General features: G+C 39.5%; 1 protein-coding gene across 5 annotated transcripts in view; it reads right to left on the reverse strand.

The window, feature by feature from the left end:
- Positions 1 to 18736, reverse strand: part of FGD5 (FYVE, RhoGEF and PH domain containing 5) — a 232916-nt gene that overhangs the window by 113591 nt on the left and 100589 nt on the right. For all 5 annotated transcript variants that reach the window (XM_042451717.1, XM_042451714.1, XM_042451716.1 and 2 more), the window contains exon 3: positions 10003 to 10132. In XM_042451717.1, coding sequence (XP_042307651.1) covers positions 10003 to 10132 — 130 coding nt within the window. The remainder of the gene's footprint in view (positions 1 to 10002; positions 10133 to 18736) is intronic.

Here is an 18736-nt window from a genome sequence, read left to right on the forward strand (position 1 = left end):
GGGCATGGTTTCCAGACCCTTCACCATTTTTGTCGCCCTCCTTTGGACACGCTCCAGTTTCTCAATGTCCTTTCTGAATTGTGGCGCCCAGAACTGGACACAATATTCTAGGTGGGGCCTGACCAAAGCAGAATACAGTGGCACTATTACTTCTCTTGAACTAGACACTATACTTTTATTGATGCAGCCTAAAATTGCATTGGCCTTTTTAGCTGCCGCATCACACTGTTCACTCATGTTCAACTTGTGGTCTACTTGGACTCCTAGATCCCTTTCACACATAGTTTCATTCAGCCAGGTGTCCCCAATCCTATATTTGTGCATTTTATTTTTCTGCCCTAAGTGCAATACCGTACATTTCTCCGTGTCGAATTTCATTTTATTAGCTTTGGCGCAGCTTTCTAGTCTATTCAGGTCATTTTGAATTTTGATCCTGTCCTCTGGAGTATTAGCTATTCCCCCTAATTTGGTATCATCTGCAAATTTGATAAGTATGCTCCCAATTCTGTCATCCAGGTCATTGATAAAGATGTTGAATAGCACTGGGCCCAGGACAGAGCCCTGTGGGACCCCACTGGTCACTTCTCTCCAGGATGAAAAGGAGCCATTGTTGAGCACCCTTTGGGTTCGGCCGGTCAACCAGTTACAAATTCATGTAACAGTTACCTTGTCTAATCGACATTTTACAAGCTTGTTTGCAAGAATGTCATGGGAAACCTTGTCAAAGGCCTTAGTAAAATCAAGATATACTATATCCACAGCATTCCCTTCATCTACCAAGCTGGTAATTTTATCAAAGAAAGAGATTAGATTTGTCTGGCATGACTTGTTTCTCTGAAACCCATGTTAACTTTTTGTGATTATGGCATTGCCTTCTAGATGTTCACAGACTCTTTGTTTAATTATCTGCTCTAGAATCTTTCCTGGTACTGATGTCAGACTAACTGGACGATAATTGTTCCTCTTTTTTTCCCCTTTTTGAAGATGGGGACAACGTTTGCCCTCCTCCAGTCTGGGATTTCTCCTGTTTTCCAGGAGTTTTCAAAGATTATTGCCAATGGCTCCGATATTACATTTGCCAGTTCTTTTAATACCCTTGGATGGAGTTCATCTGGTCCCGGAGACTTAAATTCATTTAGATTAATAAGGTGTTCCTCTACTATCTCTTTACTTATTCTGTACTGAAATGCCCCTATCCTGTCCTCTGCTCCATTATCCTCAGGTTGAGCACCCTTTTCCTTTTCTGAGAAGACTGAGGCGAAGAAGGTATTGAGTAAATCTGCCTTTTTTCTGTCCCCTGTTAACATTTTGCCATCTTCTCGACGCAGTGGCCCTACCATTTCCTTCTTCTTACTTTTGCTGCAGACAGATCCAAAAAAGCCCTTTTTGTTGTTCTTAACCTCTCTAGCAAGCCTGAGTTCATTCTGTGTTTTAGCTTTTCTGACTTTTCCCCTACACATGCCTGCTATTTCTTTGAATTCCTTTTTTCATGATTTCCCCCTTTTTCCATTTCTTATACATGCTCCATTTAAAACGGAGAGCATGGAAGTAACTAGTTAAAAAACAGAGATGCAAAACCTTTGGACATTTTGAAGGTATAGGGCAGTGGTTCTTAACCTTCCTAATGCTACGACCCTTTAATACAGTTCCTCATGTTGTAGTGACCCCCCTTCCCAACCATAAAATTATATTCATTGCTACTTCATAACTGTAATTTTGCTACTGTTTTCCTATGGTCTTAGGCGACCTCTGTGAAAGGGCCATTTGACCCCCAAAGTGGTCGCAACCCACAGGTTGAGAACCACTGATATAAGGGAAAAGAGTCTCTCCTCACTTTTTTCCTGGAAAAAAAAAACACAATAGAAATTTTTAAAAAATATATACTATCAGCACCCTTTGTAGATTGAAAGTCCCTTTGTTGCTTTAGGATTATAAAATGCATTACATATAACTTGATTTGGCATAAAACTATTGTGTCTTGGAATAACAAAAACTGAGTTTGTTCATAATATAATTACCAATTTAACTTTACTGTTAAATTTTTGCTTGTCTGTTACAAGTGGAGCTATAAGGTCCAGAACTGTCTGGAACACCTTTGGTTTTGGCTATTTGAAGAGCAGGCAAAAAAGCCCCATACAAACAGAATCAACTGTCAACGTTAGTAAAACAGAAGAGATTATTTTGTCTCTGCTAATTCTCCATAGCATCAAGCAGACATAACATACACTTTCCTAAAAAAGAACTAGGGAAAGGAAATCAAACTGAGCTCTAAAGATCTGATATTGTATGTAGTCTTATATAGCAGTACTATTCAAAGATATAGCTATGTTAATCTTGTTCAGGATAAGAAGATATGAAGGAATCCTGTAGCACCAATGAATAAGTTTTCTTGGAATCCATCTAATGAAGTGTAGTGGAATCCACAAAAGCCTATGATAGAAATTGCTTTTCCTCAGTCAAAAAACTGCTTATAGGGTTCCTTGATAGTTCTTACATAAAAGTCTTCCTCTTACATAGATTTGGCAGGAGAAAAGATGTGGGAAAACTGTCTTTTATTTTATTCCTCAGTTTAAAAGGAAGTATTTCCTAGTTACTTTTTCCAGTTTTTTTCCCTAGGAAAAAACAGCCTATAGAAAGCAGGAAAAATATTAACACCCCCCTCCCCACATGTATACAACAAACAAAAAATCCTTTTTTTTTTTTTTGTTCTCTAGGCCCTCACATCTCTTCATATTACCAAAAACTACTTATCTGTAGTTACCTCCTTTTTCCAATAAAGAAGATAGAACCCTATCACCACTCACTAGATTATTGCACTACATTCTTAAAGCTTTGCTATTCCACTTTAACTGCTCTGGTTGTCTCCTGTTGCATTCTGGAGTTTGTAGTTCAGTGAGGTGTAAGACCTCTCTGGCTGAGTACTCTAAATGACCCTCCCTAAACTGCAAATCCCAGAATGCAACAGGAGACTGCCAGAGCAGCTAAAGTAGAATAGCAAGGCTTTAAGAATGTAGTGCAATAATCTAGTCAGTCTGAGATGGTTTCACCAAGGGTGTATTTACACCAGCTACTTAATTCAGGACCTGGAGCTTTATGCCCTGGACCGACCATGAAGGCAACCACATACACACTGCACTGAATCTGGTGCACTGCCATGTTGTTGTGTGCACAGGTCAACACTGTATTGGCCTTATTGGGCCACCCTGTCTTTGAAATTGCTGCCGCTGCTTCTTCACAAGCAGGAGCTCTATGTAGGGCCGGCCCAGCATGCTGCTGCTTCTGCTAAGGTGAAAAATGGCCACACAGACATATGATCATCCTGGCAGCCATTTCTGACCTCAGCAGAAGCAGCAGTGCACCGGGCAGGCTTTCCCCTGCCCATGAGGAAGCAGCAGCAGCAGCTCCAACAACAGGCACTGTTCAGGGAAGGTTACTTCGGGGTTTTTGGGAAATAGAATTTCTGAGAAACAGGAATTTCCCCTGATTTTGTTTAGTTCAGAGCAAAATCGGGTAAAGGGAAGTAGCCATACATTGTCAGAATTACCAGCAGTGGCTTTGGGGCCAGTGCCACATTTTTCACTGGTATAGACAAGCCCCAACTCATTACAGTAAGCCTGTCATATCCATAGATTCGTTATCCACTGATTCAACCATCCATTGAAAATATTCAAAAATATATGACTTCTAAAAGACCAAACCTAGATTTTGCTGTTTTATGTAAGGGACGCTGTATTGTTATACCACTGTATTTCATGGGACGTGAGCATCCATGGATTTTGGTATTCACCGGGTGGAGTGGGGGTGGTGTCCTGGAACTGAACCCCAGTGGATAACAATGGCCTAATGTATGTTCATTTATCTTATAAGTATAGCTGGCCCTCTGTATCCACGGATTCTTTATCAATGGATTCAAGCACCCATGGCTTGAAAATATTCAAAAAATATATAAATTAAAAAAAAAATAAAAAATCCTTGATTTTGTCATGTTCCATAAGGGACACCATTTTATTATCCATTGCATTTAATAGGACTTGAACATCCACAGATTTTGGTATCCATTCAGGGGAACCAAACCACAGAGGATACCAAAGGCCCACTGTAATGTTCCCTGTTTGGCCTAAGGATGGGGTTGTCCAAGTCTGGCAATTTCTTACATTTTCTTTGTGAGGTACTGACCTGGGATCTGCATGGAAAGTAGCCACTATACCACTGAGTATAACCCAGCTTGGAAAAAGTTACTTTTTTCTGATCAGAATTTTCAGAATGGCTACTGGCCATCCTGACAAAGTACATTCTGGGAAATGTAGTCTGAAAAGTAAGCCTTGCTCAATTCCAGTGAGTCTAATGAATTGGCAGAGTTGAAGGTTCAGGCATTGACCTGAACATGGAATAAACCAGCTTTGCTGCAAGGCCTTGAATTAACAAAGCTCATTGTTTTCTAAGTTTATTTACAGGACTTGGACCATTTTATTAATAAACCCTAAATGAAATGTGAATGTTCTGTGAACTCTCCAACGTCTGAAATGCTTTCATAGGATCCCTCAATGTGAAAAAAGTAGGTTATAGTTATCCCTCTGAAACCATTTGTGTGCATGTGTGCGTGTGCAGTATCAACAACAGGAAAACACTGATTTACTGTATCTTACTCCCCCTTCCTTTTTTTTACCCTTAATATAATGTGGCTTCTTTCCCCTTGGAGAAAAACCAAGCTGAGTAGACATATGAGGGAGGATGTGTGCTCTTCTGAGTTCCACATATCACATTAACTTTTGTACTGAAACCCTAGGCAGCAGTTAAGTATAATGGATGTTACTTTTTTATTTCTTCTACATCCAGAGTAAATGGCAGACAAGACTGCATATAGAGAAAATGGCATCTGCAAATGACTTTCTATAAATCCAAATTCACACTTAATTGCTTCTGTTATGACCTTTAAACATCTGTATCCTGAGTTTTTTTTCTTTGTAAACATTAGTATTATTGCTGATAGCACATTAATCCAGTTTAATCTTTTACTGCAAAATCTTTCTGCTTTCCATGTTTTATTTTCAGTGGCATGTTCAAACATATGTTTCTATTTTTTTCTAATCAAGATGCCAGGTTATAAACTAGAAGATGCTCCTTTACGTTCAGTGGTTGTGTAGTAGAGGGCATTTCAGCAGGTGTTGCTTGTCACGCAACCAGGTAACAAGCTGAAATCATTTATTCTACATAACTACTGAAGGGAGAGATGCCCTCTTCTATTTTAACCTGGCAACTGTAGCAGGCAGCCATTTTGTATACCATTCATTGTAAAAATGAGGCAACTTGGTAGCTTGCTGAATTTTCGTCTTGTACACAACTATGACTCTGGAGACCAGGGTCCAAAACACATGGGAGAAATAATCCAGCTTGACACTACTTTAACTGCCATGGCTCAATGCTATGGGATTCTAGGAACTGTAGTTTGTTGTGGCACCAGAGCTCTCTGACAGAGAAGGCTAAATGTCTCACAAAACTACAATTCCCAGAATGCCTTAGCATTGAGCCAGGGCAATTAAAGCGGTCTCAAACTGTATTGTTACTGCAGTGTGTTTTGGACCCTGGTCTCCAGAGGCATAGTTGTGTACAAGATGAAATTTCAGCAAGCTACCAAGCTGCATGACAAGGAACACCTGCTAAGATCCCCTTTTGCTCACAAATAGCAACTGTCTCCAGTGTTTTCACTCTGGCAAGCCTAGTCAGAAGCTGAAGCCACAGCTGCTTTGACTCACTCCCAAATTTGAAGGCACAGTGCTCCCTCTCTGAATCATTATCAAGCAATTCTAAAAGCCAACCTTAGGATCTATTTACAAGCCTTATAGAGTTGTTACAGTGTTGGAGTGGGACTTGGAAGGCACAGGTCCCTGTACTTTGAAGCTCACTGGGTGGCCTTGGCCCACTTTCTTTCCTGCCACATGGGGTTGTCACATGGATAAAAAATGAACTCCCTGAACTTCTCAGAAGAAAGGCAAGATATAAATGTAACAAATAAAATATATAAATAAATATGCCATTATGCTGCTGCCTTCACAATTAATCTCCTCCCCTGCTATTACATTAGGAAATAGCTGCACATGGCTCTAGTGTTGTGAATTGCAAATTTCCACAAACAGCACAAGGGCTCCCCTCCCAATCCACATGGTGGATACATCCAAGCTTTATAACAGAGAAATCATCCTTGGCAGGCCTTTATGGGCAGTAACAGAGGCCTCACACATAGTGCCACACAAAAAGACTGGTTAGAAAGTAGAACAAGAGAGGACAAGAACTCTGCACGTTTGCCAAAACGAAGCTTAGATATTTGCTGCTGGGTTGGGGCTGCTTTGTGCTTTTGGCTGAAAACACTGAGGAGCTAGCTGGTCCCTAGTACTACATCTGCAGGGTTGTTTGGCTCCTGAAACGAGGAGGCAATTTTCCTGTAAAGCACACATCTTATCCCTGACTATAATTGTAATTTAACGAGAATTTCAGGGAAAACAAAAGGAAGCAACTTTTGTGCCTTGATCTGACGTTTTCTTCCAGTAAGTATTTGTTGTCGCTGAACAAAGCTAGAAGAAAACAAAGTCACCTTCAATCATTGGAACCAAGAGGGAAGTCATCCGTGGGAATGACAGCTCCGATATGCCTCTTAGGTGATTTTACCAAGGTAAAATAGAGAGGAAATTTTACTTATGTGAAGGACACCCTCTTCTCTAAGGAGTATTAGAGAGGTTAAAATAATGACAACATCTTTAGCTAGGAGTTCTCTAGCCCAGCACCATCTGTCAGGTTTTTTTAATGGATTCAAATGCACCAATAGCCCAAGTGAGCACAGCCAATAGACCTAATTTTTAAGAAATATACTGTGGGAACCTCTGGGATAACAGAACATACTGTAAGCCAAACTACATGTTATGAGAGAGATCCATAGTTGATTCTCCTAACCATCATCCCCTCTTCTCTATCTCTGTCTTTTTAACTAATGACATTCAGTTGCAGAGAACAGCCAGTTCAACTGGAGTCATGACATTAGAGGAGGGACCCTTCCTCAACTCTTTCCATTGCACCATGTTTAAACTTGAAATTGCTCCCACTAAAATGCTGTTTGTCTTATATGGAGGGGGAAACACTGGCATAGAGATAATATTTGCTAATTCCCCAAAGACACAATAAAATGGTGGTACTGGGAAGGGGTGGCAACATTATGTGTTATATGTCTTCTTTATTTCAGATCAGCTAGAGGTGTTAATTCAGCAAAGCAGAGATGAGATAAGATGAGATATTCATGCAACAGAAATGTTTAGGAGATATCCCATAGGCATTATCATGTATGGATAAGAATGAAAAAGCCTTCAAAGATAGCTGGCAAGATCCAAAGGCCATCTCTTTATAGAGGTCATGCCTAGGATAGCACAATAGCTATGACCATGTACATTTCATCTGGCCTTTTATGTATTACAAATGTTAAAAATACAATCTGTATAGGCTTGCCAGACTGAAAACTGCATGTCTTTCCTGTACTTTTAATGGGGTGTGTGGGATTTCAGCAGGTATGCTTGTAGCACAACCAGGTAACAAGCAACATCTTCAGAAATCTCTCTCTGACAACAATAGGACCTAAAATTGTCTACCTGTGACTAAATTATGTCATTGCTATTTCAGTACATGTACTGAATGCATTTTAAACTAAATCTTATTCAAGAGTGTATACACATAGACAGTAGAATGGAGAATCTACATTAAGTGAAACAGAGACGTTAGGAATCGTTTGTTTTCTAACAGATCTTTGCCATTTACTAGAAACTGTTTAAGATCTTTACAAATAAGGTTTGATTTTTTTTAACTTTCCAGATAAAACCATAGATCTTATCGACTAGGTGATCTCATGCCTTTATTCAAGCTGGTTTTCCCCTGGGAGATGGAAACCATAGATCAAAAAGCAAAACATCTTTTTTAAAAAATAAAAAAATAACTCTCTCTAGTGGGCCAACCCAAATACTGTTTTCACAAGATTAGCTCACTCCCAAATCCCTTGTACTATTTTTGGCATCCAAACCTACCTGTCTGCCAATTCTTCTTAGTGACTACAAATTGAAATTTGCTCATGTGATCTGTATTTTATAACTATTTTGTCTTGTGCTAAGGATTCCTCTGTGAAAAAGTGATAGTACTTTGAGGAGTACTGCGAAGGTGAGACTCACCCACCCAACTTCTTTACTTGCTTGGCAGCCCAATGGGCCTTTTTGATCCCAATGCTACCACCAATTATGTGAAAGTAATGACCACTATCCCACCAATTCTTCACTGTGAGACTCGAACTCAGGACTCTCTTAAGTGTCTCCTGCACTATAACTCTCTTTAGAAGCCAGCACTCTGGGTTTCAAATTTTCCCCCCAGCTTGGCACCAACTATTCTTTGACAGCTATCCAATGTGTCCCAAACCTAAGAGACTTTTCTCAATGTTGGAAGTGTTTTCAATGTGTTCTAAAATCACTTCAGACAGCTGCTTGTTGAAACAAAGTAAGAATTTTATGTGCAAGTCAGACTGAATACAGTATCTCTTTTAGTGGATGGTGTTCACAATGGATACTGTGTATAAATACTTCATCAGTTACAAAGTTTAACAGTTTCTTTAGCTTGTCTTTGTAATTGTTTCTTTATAGCTTTCTATATGTTTCCTTACACACTAAGTTCTCACTGAACCTTTATTAACCATTTGTATCTTATAATCCTTCTGGTCAAGTGTGACTCCACTAGTCACCAAATACTATGTCTCCCACAGGACACTACAACAATTTAATTAAGGACACACTTCTTCCCTGTCTAACTGTCCCTCACAGCAGCCTAACCTAGCCTCAATGGCTCTTCACCCCTCAGGGCACACTAAGCATCAACCCCCTTTCAAACTTGCTCCTTTCTTTTATATACTCACTTCTGGGAGCAGCCACCACCTTTTCCTGGCTTCTACTGAACAGCGCCACCCCATCTGTTGTGGGTATCTAGGGGAGAGTCTCAAATATTGATACTAGGGCCCAGATTACTATTTTTATTTCTTTAATTGAAATTCTAGTGTTTTGTAATCTTCCATGAGAACCTTTGCAGTAGGTTCCTAGGCACAAATACTTAATTAAATTAACATAGGCCCAAAACAGACAGGCCAAAAAGTGTGGCTTCTGGCTGCTTCGGAGGAATGGCATGCAGACGACGCACATCCCCAATGCGACCAGAAGTCATTCTGAGGCTGTCTATGGTGGCCCAAAGCCAGACAGAAAAGGAGTGCTGAAAAGCCCCTCCTTGCTGGTGGCCTGTTTAGGACTGCGGCAGTGGCCAGCTTTGGGACTCTGGCATCCAGTTGCTGTGGTCCTGGGATGACTGGGGGCTGATCAAGGCTGGAGTAGCCAGTGGCTGCTCCAGGTTGCTGGTCTGCTTCGCCCCCTAGACTCTAACTGAGGTCATGTTGAACTGAGGTCATGTTGTTATGTTCTTGTTGTTTGGTGAAAAGGGCGTTATAATTATGATTGTTTTCCTTAGTGCTGCATAATAACACCTCCATGTAAGCATGTGCAATAGCTGGAAACTCTCACTTATTGTTTCCTCCTCTCTGTTTAGCAGAAGCAGATATTTTAGCTATACAGTGGAGAGGAAGAGAAAAAGGTGTGTATTTGAACTATTAGGAAGGCTAAAGAGTCCAAACAAGGAGTATCTATCCCCCTTCTCCTGCTGTTAATGTTATCTGTCTGTTTCTCTTGGCCTCTCCTTTCCACTGAAATATCTTTTCTGAGAAGAGAAGGAAGTGGCCCTTCAGTTGGTATCCATGGTGTTTTGCAGGGCAGATGGCATATCTCAGGTGTCCAGCTTTGCCTCAGGGGCTGACAGTTGCTATCAGCACAGTCACAGTTCAGCTTTAGCATACTGTATCACAAAAACTGCCCAACATACTACCCAAAATCTATGTAATTTGTTTCTTGGTCTGTTCCACATTAAAATCTTTCTGCCTTTTACCTTGTGGATGAGACTGGAATCCCCCTGATTACTGTCATCATCTCCAGAGCTTTTCTGTTCTTCATCTGATGTGACATCTTCAATGGGAATCACAGAGATGGGGCACACTTTGTAAGGTTCTGTGTAGGCACTGTGAACAGAAGGACAAAGTTATCCTTTGCACACTCCCATGTAACATGAACAACAAAATGCATGCAGCAGGCTCTGAATTATGGACCTTTATTTTGCAATACAGGTCTGGGAGACTTGTTCTACAGACCATCTTATCATGCTCATCATGATACTCCAGAATCTTAGTCAAGTCATTATCAGCCATTTGAGAACTCACTAATTCCTTTGCCACCCCTTTAATAATTCTACAGAAATATGCTATCATGGGTCACAAACAGGAAAGGGTGCCAGCAATGAATGGCAAAGGGAATGAAGCTACATAAACCCTAGGTTTACTCTTAGACAGAGGTTCCTTGAATGTATTTTAAAACCCCTTTCCGACAGATCTTGCTCTCAGCAGATTTGTGCCCTTTTGACCGGCAACAATGTATTTGTTACTTCTATGGTAGCAAAATTTGGTTTTGCTGTTAGCAAGATTAGAATCAGTTTTCTTGATTGGAATGATGGCTAGAACCATTCTAGTTTTATGTTTTTATTATTTTATCATTTATACTGGGTTTTTTTTATGGATCTCTTTTAGTAATTTTACCCGGTTGTTTTATTTGTGGTTTTTGTGCCTTGGTTTTTTTTATACTGTTTTTGTATTTACTGTTTGGATCTATTTTATATTGTGATGGCTTTTAGCTTTTAACAATAAACTTCTATTCTATTCTAGGTTTACTCTTGCACAAGGCTGCACACACAGATACAGATATTTATTTCTGTAAATATGCAATGGTTATGTCTAACCTAGGAAATTGATTTAGTATACATGATTCTTGCTTTATTATTATCATCGTTAGTAATCATATTTGCACTTCTTTTCTACAAAAAGTTAAATGTGGTGTTTAATAGGGTCAAATCATTTTTATCATAGAAACAATGTGAAAAAGGCTATGAAATCCTTTTCTAAAGAAAACTAGCCTGGGTCCCTCTCTGATGTCCTTCTCTGGACCAGCAAACACCTTCCTGACATACAGGCAGGCTTTTGGCAACTGGCTGGCTGCTTAGGAAAGTGGCATTAACAAGGGGAAGGGTGATGTATTTTGTTTTTATTTTCCTTATTTTCCTTATTTTCATTGGTGTGTTTTAAATTTTGTTTAGAAGGTGAACTTGTATTTTAATTGTATTTGTATTTATTTTTACTGTAAGCACTGTCAGTGTTGTTTTTGGGAAACAGGCAGAATACAAACCTAGTAAATAAAAAATAAGAGAATAAAATAAATGTATAGTGTGTTTAACAAAGGAAAAAGGCAGATTGGGGCTGCCCTGGAGCTGTTTTCTCTGGGGCTGCAGCAACCACATGCAACAGCCCCTATCCGCCCTAGAGGTGGGCCAAATAGGAGTGGAAAAGATCCGCTCCTATTTGGGCCAGTAAAAAATGTCTTAAGAGGCCTGGCTGAAACCCCAGGGTGACTTCTGGATGCTCCGGCAGCATGCAGCATGTAAGCACCATGCCCCCAGAACATCCTGAACCTGCCCCCATGTGATTTGCTGGTTGGCTTCCAGTCGGCTTCTGGAAGGCAGCTTAACTTGCTGGTCTGTTCCAGACCATAATCAAATATTTTTCAGTTTACTCCTACTGACTAATAGTAGATGCTCTGGGTCTTGGACAGGATTCTCTCTTTATCCTTTTACTTTTTAACAAGTATTTGAACCAAGACTCCTGTTTAATATATTTATATTAGGGGTAGCTAAGGCAGGGCCTTCCAGAAGTTGCCAAACTACATCTCCCAGCATTCTTTACCATTGTCTATACTGGCCAGGCCTCATGAGAGTTGCAATCCAACAACATCTAACAGTCCAACAACTTCTAAACAATTCCCACCACTAATTTGTACCTTGCTCTTCAAACAGAAGAATTCACAGATAAATAATAAGGCAGTTCCTGTCTTTAGGCTTACAATCTAAAAAGATGCCATGGACAAGGAAAAAGCAATGGTAAAGGGAAAAGAAAACAATTAACTATCACTCATTCCTAGTATTATACCTTATGCATGTAAAGCATTTCCTCTCTTCTTTGTCCTCACAAGCTAGACTGAAAGTCTCCGAGTGACTTCCACAGTAGAGTAAGAATTAACCCAGATAGTCCAAGTCTGACATGGTGGCAAAGGAAGAATGTTTCTTCATTTCCAGATCTTCAATTAAAAGAGTGGTTCAACGTTCATGATAATTCCCCCCCCCCCCCCCACACACAAAATACACTGTTCTTTGTTCAAAACAAGTCTTTGTGGCAAAAAGTATGTTTTCTATGAAGAAAAAACACATATAGTTTTTGCAAACAGTTTTCCTCAAAAAGTGGTTAAAAGTGTACTGAAATCCTCATATTCTTAGTAAGAAAAGGTGCTGAATTTCCCTGAAATTCTCATTATTCTTACATGCAGAAAAATAACTATTTAATTCTCCAGAACAAGATTAGAAGAATTTCACTGATTATAAGGAGGCTACTTGTTAATTTGAAGCTAATACAAATTGGTACATAAGCCAAGTGGAATCTATTTACACATGTAAAGAATGTTCACAATTTCTCTCATTGTCAACAATAAAAAGTGTCACATGTTGAGACACTGTCAGCCACAAGGAGGTTTTGTTGTTGTTTTGCTCTTGTTGTTGTTGTTGTGTGCCTTCAAGTCATTTCCAATATATGGCAATGCTACGGGGAAACTATCATGGAGTTTTCTTGGCAAGATTTGTTCAGAGGAGGTTTGCCATTACCTTCCCCTGAGGCTGAGAGAGTGTGACTTGCCCAAGGCCCCCCAGTGGGTTTTTTAAGGCCAACTGGGAACTCAAGCCCTGGTCTCCAGAATCATAGTCCAATGCTCAGACCACTAGACCAAATTTTGCTCCTACAGGAGAGCATTTGTCAATAATAGCAATGGGGGGGAAAGGGGTTGGGTGTGTCAAAAATGTACTATATTGCATAGAAAGCACTGCAAAATAGTATAAATATATTAAAAAAATACTGCATCACATGTTAAAATATTCTCTCCTAGATATATATACTCTCTCTGTGTGTGTGTGTGTGTTTTTTGAGAGAGAGAGAGAAAGAGAGAAAGTCACAGATTACAAAAAAATAAAATGCACAAAATGCAGCAGGGGGAAAAAATCTTTACTTTTGTTCACCAACAAACATGAAATAAGTGAGGATTTATCTCCTGATACCGGCCCAGTCAAATTTTCAGTCTCTCACATTTCTTCTTGATCCCCCTGCCACCACCATTTTGGTAGTGTAGTCCAATCTTTATTTACAAGTTTTTCCAGAATGCCAATGCAGTGTAGTGTTATGAGTGTTGGAACAGGAATCTGAGAGAACAGGGTTCAAATCCCCATTCAGCCATGGAAATTTACTGGGTGACCTTGGGCAAGTCACATATTCTCAGCCTCAGAGGAAGGCAAGGATAAACCCACTCTGAGTCTGGACATACCTTGCTAAGAAAATTCTAAGATAGGGCCACCATGGGTTGGAGTTGACTTGAAGACACATAACCACCACCATCACAATTCCTATAGTACTTTTCACACATTAAATGATTTTAGCCCATCACATGGTGACTAAAGACGTTTCTAACTAGAAATGGCAGGAACTGAACCTAGGACTTTCTGAAATCAAAACATGCTCCAAAATGGAAAATTATGGAAGAGGAGCTAGAAGAGGAAAATAAACAACTGTGACTACATGTAGAGCAAATAAAGTCAACAGAGAAACAGGTTACATGTTTGTCAGACTACTGAAAACATCTTTCTACAGATATGGGATATAGATGACAAAAAACTGGCTAGCTATGTTGGTTCCTGTACAGGAATCTATTTTGCTCTGGCATGGATGAATTTCATTTTTATACAGTATACCGTATATACTCAACTATAAGTTGACCTCATGTATGAGTCGAGGGCAAGTTTTGGGGCCAAAATTATGGATTTTGATATGACCCATGGATACATCAAGGGTAAAACTCAGGGACATATAGCAAAGGATCTAAAGGATGAAGCAAAGCAAAATCATGTCAAACAACTTACAAAATTCCAGCAGACATAGCTCTTTGTGCTTCCTCTTAAGGCTGGATGGATGAGAAAGTAGAGGGGATTGGTACTTCCAGGATAGATTATACTCTTGCCTTTCACCAGGGCATAGTTCATTCTTTTAAATAAGAGTTAAGATACAATAATTACATTGACCCATGGATAAGTTTTTGGGGTCAATTTTTGACCTAAATTTCTAGACTTAAACATGAGTATATACAGTAATTAGATTGCCGCAACATGATTCCAAAATCTTGCGTCTTTGGGGAAAAGGGAGCCTTTTTTGGGGCAGATATTTTATCAGAACCTTGGAAGAAGTGACATCCAAGCTTTATTGCTTAGAGTCAAACATCTGGGAACAAAGTGATCGATCAGCTATAAGCAATGAGTACCATCTCTTCCACATAAGAAGCCAGTTTACCTGTTCTTCACCTTGGAGATATTTTCTGAATTAAAGGCTAGAAGTTGCTAATAGCAGGGGCAATAAGAAAGATAAAGGTGATGAGTTGTCTATTGCAGTGCTTAGGGGAATCAAAATGGCCTGCATTTACATAGTTGTCTTTTGTGCTTTCTGTGAAAATGTGCCACAGGTATCGTTCCCTAAGCAGTTACTGTTCATTTTAAAGTCATTACGATATCATGTGCAAAAGACGTTATTAACAATTGTTATGTGCTGTGTTACCTGAGGTATTGTACAATTAGTTTAGGACCTGCTTGGAATAACATTTTTTAAAAATTAGGTAGATGCTTTTCCCAAATGCATTTCACATTGTGGATATTTTCACATCGTGACTGTACAGTGAATTTACTTTCATTCTACATCACTCTTTCTCATGGGAGCACCAGCCCCCATGCAACAGCTTCTCAGGCTGCAACATACTATGCAAAATATAAAAGAAACTATGACATGAATTTGAGCTTTGTTTTGCAGTTCAGAAAACTGTTGCATGGAACTGTGCTCAGTACCATGCAACAGTTTTCTGAACTGCAAACCAGAGCTCAAATTCATGTCGTAGGGCAAACCAGAGCTCAAATTCATGTCGTAGGACTTTTGTAACACACTCTACATGGGGCTACTTTGTGTTAAGTCTGGAAACTTCAATTGGTACAGAATATGGCAGCCAGGCTGGTTACTGGAACACCTATATCACACCAGTTTTAAAATCCCTTCACTGGCTGCCTATTAGCTTCTGGGCAAGATACAGTGTTGGTTTTAACTTTTAAAGCCATACATGGCTTGGGTCCTGACTTCTTGCGGGAACGCCTTCTCCCATATCATCCTCCCTGCATTCTTCGTTCTGCTGGGAAGAATCTGCTTCAACCAAAGAGGACTAGTCTCTCGGCAGTGACCCAGCGATCCTTTTCAGCAGCTGCTCCTAGATTCTGGAACGATCTGCTGGATGAGATCCGTCAGATTACCTTGGAAACCTTTAAGAAGGCTTTTAATATGGATCTCTTCCGGCTGGCCTTTCCAGACCAGAACGTCCTTGCTTACCTGCCCCCCCTCCTTTTTCTCCCATTATCCCCATTTTTATCTTTATTCTACCCAGACCTCGCTTGAAACACTTATTTCATTTTAATTGTTATGGTATATTAATGTTTTTAACTTCTTTTCTTGGTTTCATCTCCTTTTAGCATTTAATTATGTTTTTTATGATGGGGGGATGGAGATCTTGGAATTTTTACAGTATTCTCTTTTAACTGTATTTTGCTTTACTGTTGTAATCCGCTTGGATTCTTAGAGATTAAATGGGATATAAAAATAAATAAATGTTATTATTATCATACAGACAGGCCAAAATAAAGCTGCTCTGGGTCACTTTGGAGGTATGCTGTTTAAATGATGCATGCGTCCCAAGAGGCCAAAAGCAGTGCTGAAGCTGCACGCCAGTCCTAAGCATGGCTTTGGCGTGGCTTCTGGTCTCTCAGGACTCATGCATCATTTAAACAGTATACCTCCAAAGTGACCCAGAGCCCATAGTTTCTCAGGTTTTAAGGTATCTCCTTCTTCCAAGCCTTGATTGGACATGTGAACAAAAGAAGCTTGCTATAGTCTAGAATACCTGCATGAGCTGTCTCTGGCTCTGGAGCAGAGGTTCTTCATCTCTGGTGTTGAAACACTAGACTAGCCTTCCTAAACCTAGTTTCCCACAGATCTGTTACAGGAGAACAGGTTGCAGAAGGTTAGCTGCTGGCTACAGGTTCATTGCAAATTTCCAGACAGTAAAAAAAAAGTTGTAGCTAATATAGGTACAAACATGATACTGATCCCACTGAAAGAAAAGTATTGCTAGCCCCTCACAACAGGTTGTCTGAAAACTAATGTTGTAGACAATATCAAGCCAGATGAAATAATGGTCTGACTTTGTATAAGGCAACTTCCTATGTTTCTATGTCTTGTTGTGTCCTTGACATGGGACTATTACTATTTGGGCTGAAATTCAGATTGTATAGCAAGCAATGCCTAGGACCTTTTAGTACAACGGGGCAAAATCCAAATATGTTGGGAAAACAAGAAAAAGAAACGAAATTTCAAAAGCAATAAAGATTAAATAATTTTCCCACCAGTCAAAAAAACATAACATTATAACAAGCCAAAAAGTTTTCTAGGAAGAAAGGAAATCTAGCATTCTACAGTTTCCTAAGGTTATAATAAATGATACATATATCACATTAATTCTGTCAATACATTTTTAAAATGACAAGTGATTTAGTAAGACCATCTCTCTGAATGGGCCTAGAATGAGATACGATATTGCCTGATGTAGATATTCAGGGCACGCAAAGGATATGATTACAAATACATCCTTCTCTGAAAGCATTCATCTTCACCCATGATTATTTATGGTGGGTAATCACTTCTCCAGGTTGGAAAGCTATTATTCTTGACAATACAACAATCTTAAACAAAAATGTTCTCTAGACAGGCAGCAAAACTTGTGAAAGAGGCCAAGGATTCAGTTTGCCTGAAGAGGTACAGTAACTAAAAGTAATCAGGCATTGACGGAATTTTGAAAGTTACATTTTTAAATAATCCATAATGTAGTTTGTTACAATGCCTCAAAAATACTTCAGTTTACTACCATTAACACTGTATTTTTCTGGGTACCTAATTATAAAGTGTTACTTGTTTGTTTGATTGATGCAACACACACACACACAGAAACACCACCTTGCAATAGATAATGGAATGAAGCTGCCTTGATTGCATTTTGTAAAGAGGCGGGATATTAATAATAATAATAATAATAATAATAATAATAATAATAATTATTATTATTATTATTATTATTATTATTATTATTTGGAAAAATATGCTCAAAATATCTCTAAAAAGTCCCCAAATGCCCTAAAAAGTAATTTGAAAATAAACAGAAATTGTTATTTGCTCCTTAGACCAAACACAATCCACCTACATTGTCTACATTGTCTACTTTGTTCCCACTCCTTAAAAGCCTTATTGCTGGAGAAAAGAAAACCAAAATAGATCAAAAAGAGTTGCAGTTTTCTCCTTGCCTCTCCCCATGCTGTTGTAGCACTTCTATTCTACTTCCTGAGGGAGATGGCAGTAAAAGCATGCCTCTTGCCAAACAGATTTTTCCAGTATGTCAAAAGGTATGCTTCTATTACCATCTCCCTCTGGAAGAGAACAGAAGTGCTTTGACAGCATGCATAGAGGCAGGAAGAAAGCTGCAACTCTGCCAATCCACATTTGGCTTTACTGTATTTTTTCATGCAATAAGGCCTCAGGTTATTGTTATTATTACATAAACCTCATTACTCCAAAAAGCACTGCTCAGTATTTGTAACTCATTACTTCCAAACTCTAAAGACACTTCTCCAGTTAAGAGGGTGTTTTAGCCAGAATGAACCAGTCACTTTCTGTGTCCCTGCAAATCTGACTTTTCTACAAACACATATGTCAGGAAGTCCTCCACTTGATTATGTGTTGAGTAATGATAGCTTGACATAAACTAGTGTTCAGGAGCAGTAAAACTGACCTATAGTACATGTGTATGTGTGCTGTGGATTTGGAAAATTTATATCAAATACAAAATGGGAAGATATTTTCACTTATCACTGCTGTAGAAAACTAGCATATCAAGGGCAGAAACCCTGTTAGATGTGTGATAGTTTTCCTATACATGGTGTTTCAGTGTAGTATTAAAAATGTAGTCTTCAGCCCATAGTTGAAGTAATTATGGCACGGTACAGACCTCCTGGTACCTGTTTTTCCGCCAGAGGGAAGCCATAGCCACCAAACCGTGTGTCTTCCCGCCGGTGGAAAAAGAACCCGTAAAAAGCAGGTTCTTCTCAAGCCACGGCGGTGGCGTAACAAGAGCGCCACTGGTGCACTCGTTACATAAGCGCAGCGCAGCGCCATATGGATGCTGAGCAACGCTTACATAACAAAGACGGCACCCTTGTATTCAGGGCGCCGCCATTGTTACGCTCTTGTTACATACGAGGGTTGTGGGGCATGTGGATGCTCCACTTCCCAAAGCAACCCTAGCACATGATGAGGGCATCAGAAAGGCCAGTTTGTACCAGACCATAGTCTCAA

This window comes from Sceloporus undulatus, chromosome 2, assembly GCF_019175285.1.
Source record: "Sceloporus undulatus isolate JIND9_A2432 ecotype Alabama chromosome 2, SceUnd_v1.1, whole genome shotgun sequence".
In the NCBI taxonomy this organism is placed as follows: domain Eukaryota; kingdom Metazoa; phylum Chordata; class Lepidosauria; order Squamata; family Phrynosomatidae; genus Sceloporus; species Sceloporus undulatus.